The 17,533-nt window shown below is 35.2% G+C and overlaps 1 protein-coding gene across 1 annotated transcript; it reads left to right on the top strand.

Annotated features, from left to right (window-relative positions):
- Window positions 1-3,349: 3,349 nt before the first annotated feature.
- On the top strand, window positions 3,350-4,231 carry LOC136839069 (uncharacterized protein YdhT). Its single transcript, XM_067104732.1, has 3 exons — window positions 3,350-3,359; window positions 3,479-3,747; window positions 3,788-4,231. The coding sequence occupies exons 1-3, from the start codon at window positions 3,350-3,352 to the stop codon at window positions 4,229-4,231; spliced, it is 723 nt and encodes a 240-aa protein (XP_066960833.1).
- The last annotated feature ends 13,302 nt before the right edge of the window (window positions 4,232-17,533 follow it).

Below are 17,533 nucleotides of genomic sequence, written 5' to 3'. Positions count from 1 at the left end.
ACTGATTTTCACAAAGGAATGATACACAAATTCTTAATCTAAACTTTCTCAACAATGCTCAGCTGTGCAAGTCTGCTTTTTCCTCTGCTGCCAAGATTTAAAATTCGATTCTTACTTCCATTTTTGTTGATTCCTACAATCTTCTTTTGTTCAAGAGGCGATTCTAGTTTGGATGTCATTTCTAAAAACGAAGATGTAAAATAACCTCCAGGGAAAATAGAATGGACAAGTCCCGTCTATCGAATGCGCGCTAGAAAAACAGAAAAAGATGGTGTTTGCCCTTTATAACGAGTTATCAGAAGTGAATATTTTCAGTGTTAATTTTAGTAAAATACAGAAATGAAAGAAACAATCTAAATTATTAACATTATTCTTTCGTGACATCACATTAATATAAAAATCTCCGTTTTCTCCCCAAGTGTTCCTGTTATCATTAAGTGTTGTCAGCCTTAAATTCCTGGATAGCAAACTACAGAACATTAGAAAAATAGGGACTTTTGTTGTCCAGCTCATATTTTGGATACTGTCTACAATAAGGCTACAAAGACATTTTATAATAAAACAGAAAGGAAGAAAGAATTAACCAAGAGCACTCTTTGCTTTCTTTAATTCATGTACTTGGAGTCAATATAAGCATAGTTGAAAATATCCCATAAAAAAGTAGTCTTTTCATATAATAACACTGAAAAATATGCTTTTAAGAAACTGTCCATACCAGGGTGGCAATATTATTTATAAAATCCCATGTATGGACTTTTACTTACTTAATTTGGGTCAGATAAGTAAGGAATCAACTGTCAGAATAAATCAACATAAACATGCAGTTAGTACTAGCTAAAAGAATAGTGCTATCTTTACGTATCAAAGTGAAATATTACATTGGATTTATTGGTCCCAAAGTAGTATAGTAATAAGATTTCAAAATATTAAGTCAAGAAATCTGGCTGGAATAGAATGGAATACAGAATTTAGGCCAAAGGCCAAGCGCTGGGACGTATGAAGTCATTCAGGACTGAAAGGGAAACTGAGAGTAAAAGAAGGTTTGAGAGGTGGAACAGGAGGAAAATCTCGAAGTTGCACTATGAAACAGTTCTTAGTAGAGGGTTGAAAGCAAGACGCAGGAAATAAAATATGAACTTAGGTACAGTACAGTAAAAGGTATGAAAAGGGTTACAGGTACGTGTCGAAGATACGCTGCAAAGAACCTTAAGTAATGCTTACAGTGCACGCTACAGGTGCGCTGACGACATTAGCCCCCTACGGGGTAGAAATCTAGTTGAATTTGTTTTAATACAGGTAAGAAAAATAATGTTATTTTAGGCCCAGGTCATTACACTCTTGAGCCTATTCTACAAAAAAAAAAAAAAAAAAAAAAATCAAGAGGAGACTTAAAGAGAAACTACCTCAAAAATGCAAGAAATACTCATTAATTCCCTTTGCCTAGCCTTGTTATATACAAGTACTCAAGTTAATCCTAGATAGCTGTTCCTCAACAAAATGCTAATCCATATATAATGACCTTTGCATGCATAAAAATTGTTATAAACATCCTTTATTCTCAGTTATTGTTTGTAAAACCGAGTTTTCCTATTTGTTCGTTTGTTCAATTTCATGTAGTTTGCTTGAAAATGCTCTTAAAATATGGCAGAGGGAACTGAACTTGCACCCGTTGCTTTTCTCAGTTTATACACCATTTATTCAGTTTATACATGTATGTATGCATGTATATGATATAATTAAATATATATATATATATATATATATATATATATATATATATATATATATATATATATATATATATATATATATATATATATATAGAGAGAGAGAGAGAGAGAGAGAGAGAGAGAGAGAGAGAGAGAGAGAGTGTATTCGGATGTACCTTACAACGAGCTTCATATTTACGCCGGTGATAACATTTTAGTGCTCCATTTGAAGCTACAGGAGATTTTTAAGTACTTTCATTTGAAGCATGCATTTCCAAGTGTCATATATCTTAAGCGTCATTTTCGATTTTCAGGGCTCTCATTCAATCTGTGCATGGATCGTATCTATCATTCATTATCCAATTATTCTTTTTACTCTTGTTTCATATTTCATAATCTCTCATAATCATCTTTTTCCTTCCATCTAATTGTTACTAAAATCAACCACTTAATAAAAGTTCATCGTTGTCCAATCTTTTCATTTTTTTATTTTCATTATGTTGTTTCATTTAAATTTCATGATCCATAATTATTGAAATGCATTGTCAGAATGAAACATTTTCAGATGAAATGCACATCTGTAACTTTTTAATTTTCTGATTTTGATTTTAACTGACGCTTCCACCTACCCAAATTCCCCTTTTATTGTGATGAGTGCAGTATACGAAACCTACCAGAAGCACGAGCAATTTTACTGAAAATGTTTTATATTATCCATCATTTTCTAAATACCTCTCACTTCATGATGTTTGGTAAACATTTACGCTTGATATTCACAATAAATGAATCCTATCTGGAGCATGATTACTTACTTAAAAATATTTTGGGTTTAAACTTCCATTAGCTCATTATTTTTATTTTCTTAAACATACGCTCACCGACGTTAAATACGCACCATATTTTTTAGTTTCCTTAACAAATGGCACTCATGGTGTCCACGGAATTCTTGTTCCTAAATAAATCTTGGATTTAGCAGCGTCAGCAAAACCTCATCATTCATGAAAGGATTTGCATTGTAGCACATATATATTAATCACTTCGCATCCCTTTGATGTGGTCCAGAGTAAATGGAGCGCATTAATTGCATAGGAATGTTTAAATCTGTGTGAAATTTTCTATTTACTTAATTACTCAAAAAGTTTTCATCGCAATTCGTACCAGAGTTTTAGAACTGGAGGGGTTGTTGAAACAGTGATTGCTGGAGAGGATGTCGAATTAGTAATTGTTGAAGAGGATTCAGCAATCGTAACTGTTGGAGAGGATGTCGAAATAATAATTGTTGAAGAGGATGAAGAAATCGTAACTGTTGGAGAGGAAGTCGAAATAGTAATTGTTGAAGAGGATGCAGAAATCGTAACTGTTGGAGAGGATGTCGAAATAGTAATTGTTGCAGAGGATGGAGAACCGTAACTGAGAGGGATGTCGAAATAGTAATTGTTGAAGAGGATGCAGAAATCGTAACTGTTGGAGAGGATGTCGAAATAGTAATTGTTGATGAGGATGCAGAAATCAACTGTTGGAGAGGATGTCGAAATAAATAGTAATTGTTGCAGAGGATGCAGAAATCGTAACTGCAGTTGGAGAGGATGTCGAAATAGTAATTGTTGCAGAGGATGCAGAAATCGTAACTGTTGGAGAGGATGTCGAACAGTAATTGTTGCAGAGGACGCAGAAATCATAACTGCTGGAGGGATGTCGAAATAGTAATTGTTGAAGAGGACGCAGAAATCGTAACTGTTGAGGAGAAATCGTAACTGATGTCGAAATAGTAATTGTTGAAGAGGATGCAGAAATCGTAACTGTTGGAGAGGATGTCGAAATAGCAATTGTTGAAGAGGATGCAGAAATCGTAACTGTTGGAGAGGATGTCGAAATAGTAATTGTTGAAGAGGATGCAGAAATCGTAACTGTTGGAGAGGATGTCGAAATAGCAATTGTTGAAGAGGATGCAGAAATCGTAACTGTTGGAGAGGATGTCGAAATAGCAATTGTTGAAGAGGACGCAGAAATCGTAACTGTTGGAGAGGATGTCGAAATAGTAATTGTTGAAGAGATGCAGAAATCGTAATCTTGGAGAGGATGTCGAAATAGCAATTGTTGAAGAGGATGCAGAAATCGTAACTGTTGGAGAGGATGTCGAAATAGCAATTGTTGAAGAGGATGCAGAAATCGTAACTGTTGGAGAGGATGTCGAAATAGTAATTGTTGAAGAGGATGCAGAAATCGTAACTGCTGGAGAGGATGTCGAAATAGTAATTGTTGAAGAGGATGCAGAAATCGTAACTGCTGGAGAGGATGTCGAAATAGTAATTGTTGAAGAGGATGCAGAAATCGTAACTGTTGGAGAGGATGTCGAAATAGCAATTGTTGAAGAGGATGCAGAAATCGTAACTGTTGGAGAGGATGTCGAAATAGTAATTGTTGAAGAGGATGCAGAAATCGTAACTGTTGGAGAGGATGTCGAAATAGTAATTGTTGAAGAGGATGCAGAAATCGTAACTGTTGGAGAGGATGTCAAATAGTAATTGTTGAAGAGGATAAGAAATCGTAACTGCTGGAGAGGATGTCCAAATAGAATTGTTGAAGAGGAGAAGAAATCGTAACTGCTGGAGAGGATGTCAAATAGTAATTGTTGAAGAGGATGCAGAAATCGTAACTGCTGGAGAGATGTCGAAATAGTAATGGAAGAGGATGCAGAAATCGTAACTGGAGAGGATCGAAATAGTAATTGTTGAAGAGGATGCAGAAATCGTAACTGTTGGAGAGGATGTCGAAATAGCAATTGTTGAAGAGATGCAGAAATCGTAACTGTTGGAGAGGATGTCGAAATAGTAATTGTTGAAGAGGATGCAGAAATCGTAACTGTTGGAGAGGATGTCGAAATAGTAATTGTTGAAGAGGATGCAGCAATCGTAACTGTTGGAGAGGATGTCCAAATAGTAATTGTTGAAGAGGATGAAGAAATCGTAACTGCTGGAGAGGTTGTCGAAATAGTAATTGTTGAAGAGGATGCAGAAATCAACCAACTGTTGGAGGATGTCAAATTTAATTGAAAACTATTTCGCAACTGGGAGAGGATGTCGAAATAGAATTTTTGAAGAGGATACCATAGTAGCAAAATAAGTCTATCCTCTAGTTACACAGTCTCTGATGAATGGGGTTTCTGGTTTATATAAAAACAACGTTATATCATCATCCGCTCATTCTGTGTGTCGTTTAATAATGAGTCTGCCGTCCATTCTTTATCTTTAAGAGCTCTTTTAAGAAGAAAATACCGGCATATATCAAGGTTCTCTAACCTTTTAAGCCCTTCTTGACAGATTTTCCATTACATTTTATATCAAGTTAATATATCAGCCATTTTCTCTAAAGTTAAACCAATTATATTTCAAATTTATATAATAAAAATATCACCTCAATTTTCTCTTTCAACCGATTTTGAACGAGATTTCTGGATTATGTCAAATTCATCCATCATCTGTCAAACTTTAACGAGGCTCAGCGGAACCGGTCGAATGGCAATGAGCCACACTGAGGCACAAACCTTACGAGCAGGAATAAGGGGCCGTATTTAACTTTTCTCTTTTTTACAATTTTTAAGCACTGCTTTGACTGCAATGATTAAGTCTGAAATTGAATCATTATCTTTATCAAACGGTATTCAGTTATTTAGTTTCTATTTTGGATTTGATATTTATTATAGTTTCTATATTAATTAGAATGAACTCATTTGTATTGCATCATACTAGTCTAGCAATATTATTTTTCTATTCCCCAAGGTTCTTTAATTGATTAATACTAGCAGACTCCCTGTTATTATCACAACACACTGAATTGTTTTGAAGTGGACAATATCATGAGGGGTCCCGAACAGCCAATAGTGCTTAAATTGAGAATTATTTCGGGCATCAGAAGTATATCTGTAGTCATTTTAATAATCAGTCTGGTCCAATTATTGCCTTAAGTATTTTATGGCTGTACAAGACGATCCATGATTTCAATAACAGACTTAAATCCTATTTTGGATGTCAAGAAGAACTCCGAACTTGTTTGTTGACAGTCCCATTTTTTAAGTGTAATATACATTTCTGTGGTTGCTTACGACGTTCTCTGAATTAACAGAAAGCCTGGAGGGTACATATTTTACACCAGTAAACATAGGAAACATCCAGACGTTTAGCCTACACGATAAAAATAAAATTGTTTTTAACACCTGACACGAGGCCATAAAAACACAGGCACTCAGCATAATCCCAGAAATACTTCAGTGCAGCCGATATCACTCTAGCATCAATGGATCACAGAATAATAATGTGCTTCTTAACCTGCGCCAGTATTCCACAAATTCAGAGCTTCAGACTATTATCTCCAAACTTCGTTTTCCCAGGCTGGTAATTTCCTATATCCCACGCAGTTACATTTAAGATTCTTTCTTGTATTTTCCAGTTTCTGTCGGCGCTGGCCTGGATAAGGGCAATAAGATGCCTATCCGTACATTTACTGGAAAAATTCAGCGTTACAATGTCAAGAGGTAAACGTTCTTGAAAATGTTTTCAGAATCTATTTTAATCAATCATTCTCGGCTTACACTTGGCTAAACCTAACTCTTCAAGCTTCAATCATGCCCACATTCATCGAGAGCATTCAAATGGCCATCATGCTAATAGTGAGCATTCAAATGCCCATTACACTGGTATTAAGTATACAACGTTTACTAACATCTATTTATTTAGACAAGATACAACACTGGTGAAACGGACTTTACACACGATCAAAACACTTTTTAAAAAATTGTACTGCTTTTTTTACTACTCATTTGCAGCATTGGATTGCACATGACCTCGCAATCTCGGTGTTTTCTTTTGTGGTGGTTTAACCATGTCGAGAGAACGAAGGACAACTGGGTGGTTACTGATGCGTAATGTGCAGTACTGCGAGATTTTAGGAGGCGAGAGGTGAACGAGAATGACATTGCTTGCAAACAAACATAAATAAAAACAAAAACTTCCTTAAATTTCCCTAATACAAACACGAAAGAGAAACATCACTGTAAACGCTTGGACAATTGCGGGTTTAACTAGTCACCGCTGTCATTCCTTCGCGGTATTAGCGACCAGAACTGAGTCTGGGCGGTGGAATTCCTCGTTGAATATTGCTATTGCAATCCCGCAAATGCAGTTAAGATTGTCCCGCTAATGGAGGACCGGAGCCCTCGTTAGTGTTTTCTCCATAACGTTTCGCATTCCAATTATTACATTATTCTCACATCTGGCAGATTACTTTGCATTCAGGGGGGTGCCCCGGCTTTTAAACGGCCTGTTTACACGAGACTGTTGCAATTATGGTTGGTGTTTACTTGATATATAAATACACACATACATGCACATACACATACATGTGCATATATATAATATATATTATGTATATTTATATATATATATATATATATATATATATATATATATATATATATATATATATATATATATATATATATATATATATATATATAGAAGAGACTGAGAGACCATAGGTATAGAAATCTCCCTTAAATGGAAGTTAGGCATCTTCAATGCAGTTAACGACAATCACCCTTTCAACTCATGGTAGGGTTCTAGTAAATAATAATAATAATAATAATAATAATATAATAATAATAATAATAATAATAATAATAATAATAATAATAATAATAATAATAAAATTTTAATTAATCACACTATGTGATGTGAAGGTCACCATTGCCAGGCTGGGGTCTACATTACAACCCCAAACCGTGTTCGGGGTTGCAAACTGATAAAAATGATGAGGTTGCGAATGCTTATGGATGCGGTGATAAAAATGATGACTTTCTACGATGTTTCAGGAGAAAAAGCTGGATACAACGCCATAAAGTGAAACCAAAAGAAACCGGTCTATGTGTAAAACTGAATGACAAGTAGCAACCATATCTGTATTGCTGACTGACGGTGATGTACGAGGGAATGGGAAATTTCGTCGGCTTTAGACTGGGATGATGAAATCAAAATGTTCCAAAATCTTATGAAAAAATTGTCATTGTACAAGAGAATGTCTGGCAAAGGTTAAAACTGTGTTTGAAAGAAAAGGAGAGGTCGTCCATGGTGATTTGAATGCCACATTAATAGACATCATTTAAAAAAAAAAACAGATAAGTTCTCACTTCTTGCTTATCTAAGAAAACTTCTCATGTGAAACTAGACTGTTTCCTTTTAATCCCTCACAGCTGGTGTTCACTGTCTAAAATAAACTGGCCCGAGGCCAGAAAAAGGCTTATAATACTTTTTCTAATATGTCTGACCCTTGCTCGCCGAAATCCAGAAAAACAAAATAACATCCAACAAACTCATACCACTGTGGACCCAGACATATGGTCATTACTTTACTTAAATTACTGAAATAAAAATTTATATTAGGCTCAGGGCCTTTAAACAACAACAATAATAACAACGAAAAACTTTCAGCGAAACTCTCGACAAAACCTATTCATTTATGGGAGCCACAAATCAGCAGATAATTTTCCTAGGGGGGTTTCAATCTCTCTCTCTCTCTCTCTCTCTCTCTCTCTCTCTCTCTCTCTCTCTCTCTCTTATCAGTTCCATAATGCAGATGAAAAGGGGGATTTCCATCTCTGAATAGTATCTACCATCTCTGTAGCGAAATTCTAAGTTGTAAAAAGATGGGCTTTATTCCTGTATAGAGGCCACCCAGTGCAACATCTTTGTGAATGTCCTCAGCTCGGATCCTTGTAACAGAATCTTCTCTCTCTCTCTCTCTCTCTCTCTCTCTCTCTCTCTCTCTCTCTCTCTCTCTCTCTCTCTCCCTCTCTCTCTCTCTATATATATATATATATATATATATATATATATATATATATATATATATATATATGTATGTATATATATATATATATATATATATATATATATATATATGTATATATATATATATATATATATATAGATATTACATATATATAAATTTAGTTGCTGAATATTTACAATCAAAAATAAATATAATTTATAGTAAAAAATTTTACTTTTTACAAATGACAAACGTGAATACACACACACACACACACATTCTTATACACATGCGCATAAAATCCATTGAACAACTGATGCACATACTGGTGTTCAGAAAAATATCAGCAATAATGCGTCAGAAAGAAAGAAAGAAAAAAGAAAGAAAGAAAGAAATACGCAAAAACCTATCAAGGATAGACGACGACGTCCTCCTAATCCTCTTCCGTATCTCCCCCCGCCTCGCCCCCCCAACAACCCCAGCCCGCTATCCCACATAGCCCAAACCCTTCCATCTCACCTGGTAACAAAACTTTAAGGGAAAAAGGTCACACAAACAAACAAACACACACACACGGACACAGAAACTTTCCCCAGAAAAAGTCCCGAGGAAAAATGTGATCCCCTTCCGAAAGAAGTTCAAAAGGGAAATGTTTTTTTTTTTCCCCTTCAATCCTTTTTATTTTTCTTTTTTTTATCTAATCTACCAATTCCGTCAATGCTCGGGGTCTGGTTTCCGCAGGTAATTAGCTTAATGTATTTCTCTCAAAAGCTTTATTCTGCAACGGGGATTTGCCATCGGTTAATCTGAAATTCACTGACGCTATTTCGGTGACCTGAATTTTCCACGCCGGCAGTCTGATCTAATTCCATTGATTTTATAAATACAATATATATGAATATATATACTATGTATATATATATATATGTATATAAAATATATATATTTAAACGTATATATACTGTATATATATATATATATATATATATATATATATATATATATATATATATATATTTGTGTGTTCATGTAAGTACAATCTTATTTCTTCCAGTTTGAAATGGTTGTTCGTACTTCATATCAGGATGACTTCAGATGCAAAGCATCGTTTCCTAAGGTACAGTATAATATTATAAAGGTCCCCATAATATAGTATATTATAAATATATATATATATATATATATATATATATATATATATATATATATATATATATATAAATATATATATATATATATATATATATATATATATATATATATATATATATGTATATATATTCGTCTTCAATGCTGCATGTGCCGCAAAGGGCCTCTGTGAAAATTCGGCACTCACGTAGTTTCAGTTGTTTATCTTCCACATCTCAAGCCTTCCTTAACATAGTTTATATTCAGGTCTTGGTCTTGCAAAGAAAAAACAATGTAGAACTAAAGCACTATAAGTAAATATGCAGTACTTATAAAATTTGGAATGACTCCCTTAGTTATAACACCTTTCCTTCCAGGCTTCGAAACCACAAATTTGCTTATTCTATGGGAAACGGACGAGTACGCATCAATTATCAGAACTTGCAAATGATCTGAATAGGGCAACAGTCTCTTGAGCCCTAGTTGTCAGCTGCCAGAAACTAAGCATTGTTCGTTGGGTTTAATATTCCCTCCTATGAGAATATATTTATGCCGTATGCTTCAGAGCTTTTGCCCCGCCATTGTGAAATATTATTCTCCCGTATAGATGGGAGCGGCATCCAGGGAAATCCATCCGTTAGACCATGGTTGCCGATGAGCAACTTCCGATATCGACCATATTGACTGTTCCACTTGAGCTATCGAGTGCCAGCTGTTCATAAGGTCATCACCTTTATTCTGCTGAGGTGTCACACACACTTATCAGGAGTCTTTTATTGTTATCTTCTGGTAAAACTGGGACAAGCAACTCATCACAATTTTCTCAGAGAAAAGAAATAACAAAAATACAAGGAATTGCAATATAAAAATGCTCGGCCCCAAAGGATAGCTTTACAGCCAGCTCTCGAAACAAGGAGGCCTTAGGGCAGTTGCAAAAATACAGATACTTTCCAGCTCTAGTTTCAACACTAAGGGGATTCCCTAAAGAAATATTCCATAATGGTTCATTGGCTCGTTTTATTAAGGTATCATTGTGTTAGGCTTAAAGACAATACATATATATGCTGAATTCGTTGCCTGAAATAATTAAGTTTTTTCGTGTTGTAAATACAAACAAACATATATATATATATATATATATATATATATATATATATATATATATATATATATATATATATATATATATTATATACATACATGTATATATATAAATGTACGTACATACATATATATACATGTAAATATATTAAATAGAAATAAACCTCAGATCTTAAACGGGACTCGAATTAAGCTTAACTTGAATGTGTACAACTTCGTTTAAATGTCACGGATGGCTTGCTTAAACCTCACCGGCAAAGAGAATAAATATATCAGAGAGAGAGAGAGAGAGAGAGAGAGAGAGAGAGAGAGAGAGAGAGAGAGAGAGAGAGAGAGAGAGAGAGAGAGCAAACGATTTTTGGATAATGTTAGAGGGAATATATCATCATGATACAACGTAAATGTGAACGCTATACAGGTGCTTTTTCATGTGTTTTAGAGAGAGAGAGAGAGAGAGAGAGAGAGAGAGAGAGAGAGAGAGAGAGAGAGAGAGAGAGAGAGAGAGAGAGAGTAAAAGGATTTTTTAGGACAAAAACAGAATCATGATACTAAAATATAGGACAATGTGGACACCATCCCGAAACTGCGAGAGAGAGAGAGAGAGAGAGAGAATTGTTAAGACAAAAATAAAATCATGACACTATAGACAATGTGGAAACCATCCAGGTACTTACTGCAAGAGAGAGAGAGAGAGAGAGAGAGAGAGAGAGAGAGAGAGAGAGAGAGAGAGAGAGAATAAAAGGATCTTTATGAGAAAAATAAAATCATGATACTATAGGACAATGTAGAAACTGTTCAGGTACTTACGGGGCAAGAGAGAGAGAGAGAGAGAGAGAGAGAGAGAGAGAGAGAGAGAGAGAGAGAGAGAGAGATGAGAGAGAGAATGTTTATGACAAAAATAAAATCATGATACTATGGGACAATGCGGAAACCATCTTGGTACTTACTGCAAGAGAGAGAGAGAGAGAGAGAGAGAGAGAGAGAGAGAGAGAGAGAGAGAGAGAGAGAGAGTTTTTTAAGACAAAAATAAAATCATGACACTATACGACAATGTGGAAACCGTCCAGGTACTTACTGCAAGAGAGAGAGAGAGAGAGAGAGAGAGAGAGAGAGAGAAGAGAGAGAGAGAAGAAGGAATTTACACCGCTATCATCATTTAAATTAAAGACCTCACTTGCATGTGCATTTTTGGCTAGGATAAAAAATAGGCTCTTAAAAGCGCATGACATAAATTAGTTGCAACAATTCCAGGAAAAAATGGCGGCATCATCCACACGTTGCAGAAGCGGAGCCTTTTGCATTTTTAAAAGAATATGTTGAGTGTAACTTGCTTTTATTTATGCCATACGTGCTGAATCATGATCAGAATTTTTCCTCTTTTAACTGAATATGACAAAAAATGTATATAATGTGTGTGTGTGTATGTATGTATGTATGTATATATATATATATATATATATATATATATATATATATATATATATATATATATATATATGTATATATATATATATATATATATATATATATGTATATATACACATACAAGAGTGTGTATATGTATATAAACAAAGAATATGGTACCAACTACTTTGTTGTTTCTTCTCTAGAGATATCCCTTGTGTAAACAAAGAAATACAAACTACTTTATATATAATATATATGCATATATATATATATATATATATATATATATATATATATATATATATATATATGTGTGTGTGTGTGTGTGTGTGTGTGTGTGTGTGTGTGTTGTTTCAATATAAAAATTTTTGCCATGTAATCAAGAATACCAATTTAACTTCGATCGTCGAAACCCTCATGGACTCTCTTTTCCATTAATTTATTTCATACATTTTTTCATTGTTCCCCTTTTGGATTTTAATCTAATATATGATCATCCATTCCCCATTCCATTATTACAGGTATTCCCGATTCGCATTTACCTTAATGCATTTCCATCAGGATCTGCTCTCACCTGAAGGGAGCCTATTGGTTGGCCCTCTGATGTACTTTTACCCGAATGAGGTTCTAGTATATTCTGGTCCGCGTTCAAATACAATAGTTTTACCAATGAACTGCCGTATGACAATGAAACTGTATCCAATAAATTTTGTCTTTGAGGATACAACATTTGTCTTTGAGGATACAACTTTAAAAAGAACACTGGTTGTCAGTTGACAGGATAGAGTTAGAAATAATACCATAAGGTATGTTACAACTGTTTCTTATGTAGATGAGATAATGATGGAAGGGAGATGGACATGGCTTTAGATATGTCCTTTGCGCAATGACTGGGAGAACAGTATGTGATACTGCCAGCTAAGCTCCTGGGAACACCACAAGAGCTGGAAGACCCAGACCTATCTGGAAGAGAACAGCGAGAATTGAGGCTGGAGGTGAGTGGAGATTTGTGGAAGAAAATGAGTAGCAGAATTTAACAGAGGCCTCTTGTGTCACACGGCGTTGGAGTTGATGATAATGATGATGAGTTTTAATATTATGAACACTGTAATTATAAGGCCTAATTTTATTGAAATTTGAATACATTATACGTAAGTCTTAATACCTATGAAAATATATGTCAGCTCATTTATAGCAAGACTTCACTTTTCTTCTTGAAAAGGATGTTGGAAGCCCCCTTTCTTCCATAATGTAGCCATACTTGCCTCGCAGAGCCATTGTGAAAATTATAAGCCCTTTTAACTTGAAAGGAGAGCCTTCCCATTTTTTCTTTTTTTATAATTATTCCGCCCAGTTATTTTTAATGTGAAAACGAAGAAACTAACGAACAGGGATGAGAGCACGTCTTGTAAACTTAAAAAAATCATTTCACCCACAACTAAGGTTAGTTTGGCTAGGTGAGGTTGTAGCCAAATAGACTTCAGGTCGGCCAGACTGGAATCCTTAAGGTTACTTCCAAAACTGCATTCATCAATAAAGATAGAAAACGTTATTCACATTGTCTGTGTAAATTTCAGCGAAGAATAACTTGAATCATTTAACTCAATGGGGAAAAACATATACTGTGCTTTTCATTTTCGGCTGAAAAGTTATAGTATTTAACATAAGGTAAAAATGTATTTCCATGATAAACTTTCTCTCCTCCTACACTAAATTATAATGAAAAACTTTTTTCAGTTATTAAATTACTCAAAAATTAAACTACCTAAGATAGATGAAGCCGAGCCATCTGTGAAACATCTTTAAATAGAGCAAATAAAATCGTATGTTAGTGATACATCAGTCTGTAATACTAAATAAATAAATCATCAAAATAAATATTCGGTTGGTAACAGTCAGCGTCAACAGACACCTCGATTCTTTGATGAACAGAGTTATACACAACAGAAAATTATACTAAAAGAGTAGGCCAAACAAAACTATCATTACATTGAAAAACAGTTCATCAAACGAAAATTAATTAGCGCAAGTTTCACCGACACAAGTTTGAAGAAAAACATCGAAGAGAAAACCTGGCGAATACTGGGTGACATTAATCGACAGAACAAAAATGTTCTCAATAACAACATAGCAGAACAGTCTTTAGCATAACTAATTATATATTAATATTTCACATGTTCACGAACTTCTTTCCCTAGATTAATCAAACATCACTTATGAAAAAATCTTATATAATACTAATGGTCCCATACACTTTGTTTATCGGACCTTATTGTAACCCGTTGTTCTTCGTGATGTTTGAGGGATTTTAATGTACAAAGTGGATATTATAACTTCAATTCTTTCACCACATCTAGTTCCACACTAACATCGACTTCAGTAATCCTTACAAATCAAGAGACTTACTGCTTCAGTTACTTGTAAAATATTTTCTTCGTTACAAGTTCTACTTCTTTATCTGAACCATTTCAATTCCCTCTTTGGAATGTTGCTTTCATATTTACAAAGTTTCTTGTTTTATAAGAGATATTGGTTTGAATTGAACTGAATATAGAATTTAGGCCAAAGGGCTGGGACCTATGAAGTCATTCAGCGCTGAAACGGAAATTCACAGTAAAAGGTTTGAAAGATGTAACAGAAGGAAAACCTCGCAGTTGTACTGTGAATCAACTGTTAGGAGAGGGTGGAAAGTAAGATGGAAGAAAGATAATATGAAATGAGATACAGTACAAGGAATGAAAGGGATTACAGCTAGGGGCCGAAGAGACGCTGCAAAGAACTTTAAGTAATGCCTACAGTGCACCGCATGAGGTGCACTGACAGCACTACCCTCTACGGGGAGATATTGGTTTGATTTAAATTTTATGAAACCTATGATGTCAAACCAAGGACTGGGGCACTTTCAACCATTCAGAGCCCAAGCCAGTGAAAAGGGGCGTAAGAGGTGTTGGACAGCAATATAAAGTTCTAAAACCACACAGCTTGACTAAGAGGAAACAGTTGGACAGCAAAATTGAAGGAAGGAAACTGGAATGAAAGTAAAATAAAAGGCTTAAAATTAGATGCAGCTAAGGGCTTAACGGACGCTTCAAACACTATTCAAGAACGCCTACAGCCCATCATTTGAGGTTCACTGAGGGAGCTACTCTCCTACGGGGAGAGGAGAATTTGTTCAAAATGTGACCTCCTCGAAACCCATATGAGTGACCACTAGTAAATGCCAGAGGCGCATATATTCCATTGAACACTTGCAGGGGCATTAGCATAAGGCCGAGCAACATACCTTATGAGACTGGTGTGATAGGCAATGGGTCACAATGAGTCCCAGGAGGCTGAAAGAGTGAAAGAGGACGAATTTACCAATCTTCTTTTTTCTACAAGCATTTTTTTCGACCCTGTCCCCGTAACTTCAAGAGAATCCGTCGGAACACCATCGGGATACCATATCTAACATTTTCCCGGTTCGGAGACTAGTCTAAACCATCCACTACAAAGCTCTGGAATCATCCCATGAAGGTCATTCGGGCTGGGAAATCCTTTCTTCTCTCTTCCCCTTAGTCTTCTTTTGAAAATGGCTTCAGTTATCCGCCCGCCCAAGAAAAGAAAAATTAATTACCGAATAGAATAGAATCCTTAGTCGGGGACCAGAGGACTTTTTTGTCTCCCTCGCCCTCGAAAGAGAATCCTTCATAACATCCTTCGTGTGTCCTTTTTCATCTCACGAAAGAAACGAGATTCCTACGGACTTTTGGTTTGGGATTAGAGAGAAAATGAGATTTCCATTTGACCGAAGACGGAACGCGGTCGGCCTCTTTTGCCCCTCAGTGTTCTAATCAGGAATGTGGGTCGTTTTCAGATTCATTTTTAATATTACTCTCATGACTGTTATTACTATTACTATTGTTATTGTTTTTGGGAACATCTCGTGGGAACGTCCTTCTTGAAAGAACTGCCAAAGCACGGAACAGGTTCTCCTATTTCGTAATTTTATAAGAGGCGACTTTACAAAAAGAATTATCATTTGAGACCTGAAATTAAAAATAAGAATATTTTTAACTAGTTTTAAATAAAAAATTATTCCATTGTTGAGTAAAATCGACAAATATGTTAGGAACAATAAAAATATAAAAATTTTCTCATTATTATTATTATTATTATTATTATTATTATTATTATTATTATTATTATTATTATTATTATTATTATTATTATATTATTAGATCACGAGAAGCAGTCTCATGCCCGCAAAATTTTAAATTTCTAATTTTTTTAACGCCACAGTAGTGAAAAAATTCTGAAACATGACTTGTCCTTCCAAAATTAATGTTTTTCACTTTTCCAAAAAATAATAATGCCGGTTTTTCTTGATTCTCTTTCCCACTAGTAAAAATATGAAAAAATCTGTCTCAAAAAAAGAGAAGAAAACTTCAAAAAACTAGAATCTGTTTTTTCCCACAAGCCAACAATCGGATTTTCTCTTTCTTTTGCTAAATGGAAAGAAAAAAAATGTATTTTTCATTTCGAGGAAAGAACGAAAACCATCATTCAGATTTATCTTTACCTACCCGGCCGCCCTCCCCAAAAACAATCTTTTTCATTCTCAAAAGCCACCACCGATATCATTTTTATTTTTCCTTTTTCCCTGACTACTTAATACAATCTACACACCGGACCATTACGAAGGTCGGCACGGGGCTGGCAATTACCTTAATGCATTTCCATCAAACAGCTCGGCTGCAGGAGGCCCCACCTGTCGGAAGAGAGCTTCGAATGATTGCTGGAGAGCTGCCCCGTTGCTGCTACTCTTCGCTAAATGAGCTTACAAGAGCTGGCGCTAATGGCGAGCTGGAAAACAACTCCCTACGACGACTCCTCGAGGAGAAACAGAGGCTCTCTGAAAAGTCAATATTTCTTTCAGGAGACGAAGAGGAAACTGGCGAGACGGAAAAGTTTCCTACGAGGGAAAGAATGATTTCCGGTTGAAAAATTCATGAGCAACAGCTGAAAGTCCTCGCTAAAGAATGTTCGGGTGGCAGTAAAAATCCGTCTAAAAGTCGAGGCATTTTTGGGATGGAAAGAAATTTTGACAGAGCGAGAAGAGAAAAGAAAAGTCCTCCAAAGGGCAAAAGGGCGAACCGCCAGCAAAGCTTAAATCATTACTGTATGAATAAAATCACTATGAACCCTCGGGCAGGCAGAAGAGATACAGATGTAATGTGGAGAGCGGAGAAAAATTGCTTACTCGTAAAATTTATTCAAAATGCATAATTGACTACGTTAACGTGTTATCACGAAAGCAGCAAACAAACACGTTAACGGGATAAACAAGATACGCCACTCTCTTGAAAGAACTGTTTTCAAACAGA

This window comes from Macrobrachium rosenbergii, chromosome 5 (genome assembly GCF_040412425.1).
Source record: "Macrobrachium rosenbergii isolate ZJJX-2024 chromosome 5, ASM4041242v1, whole genome shotgun sequence".
In the NCBI taxonomy this organism is placed as follows: Eukaryota; Metazoa; Arthropoda; class Malacostraca; order Decapoda; family Palaemonidae; genus Macrobrachium; species Macrobrachium rosenbergii.
Note: the sequence above shows the minus strand (reverse complement) of the source record. Positions and strands in the feature narration are given on the sequence as shown.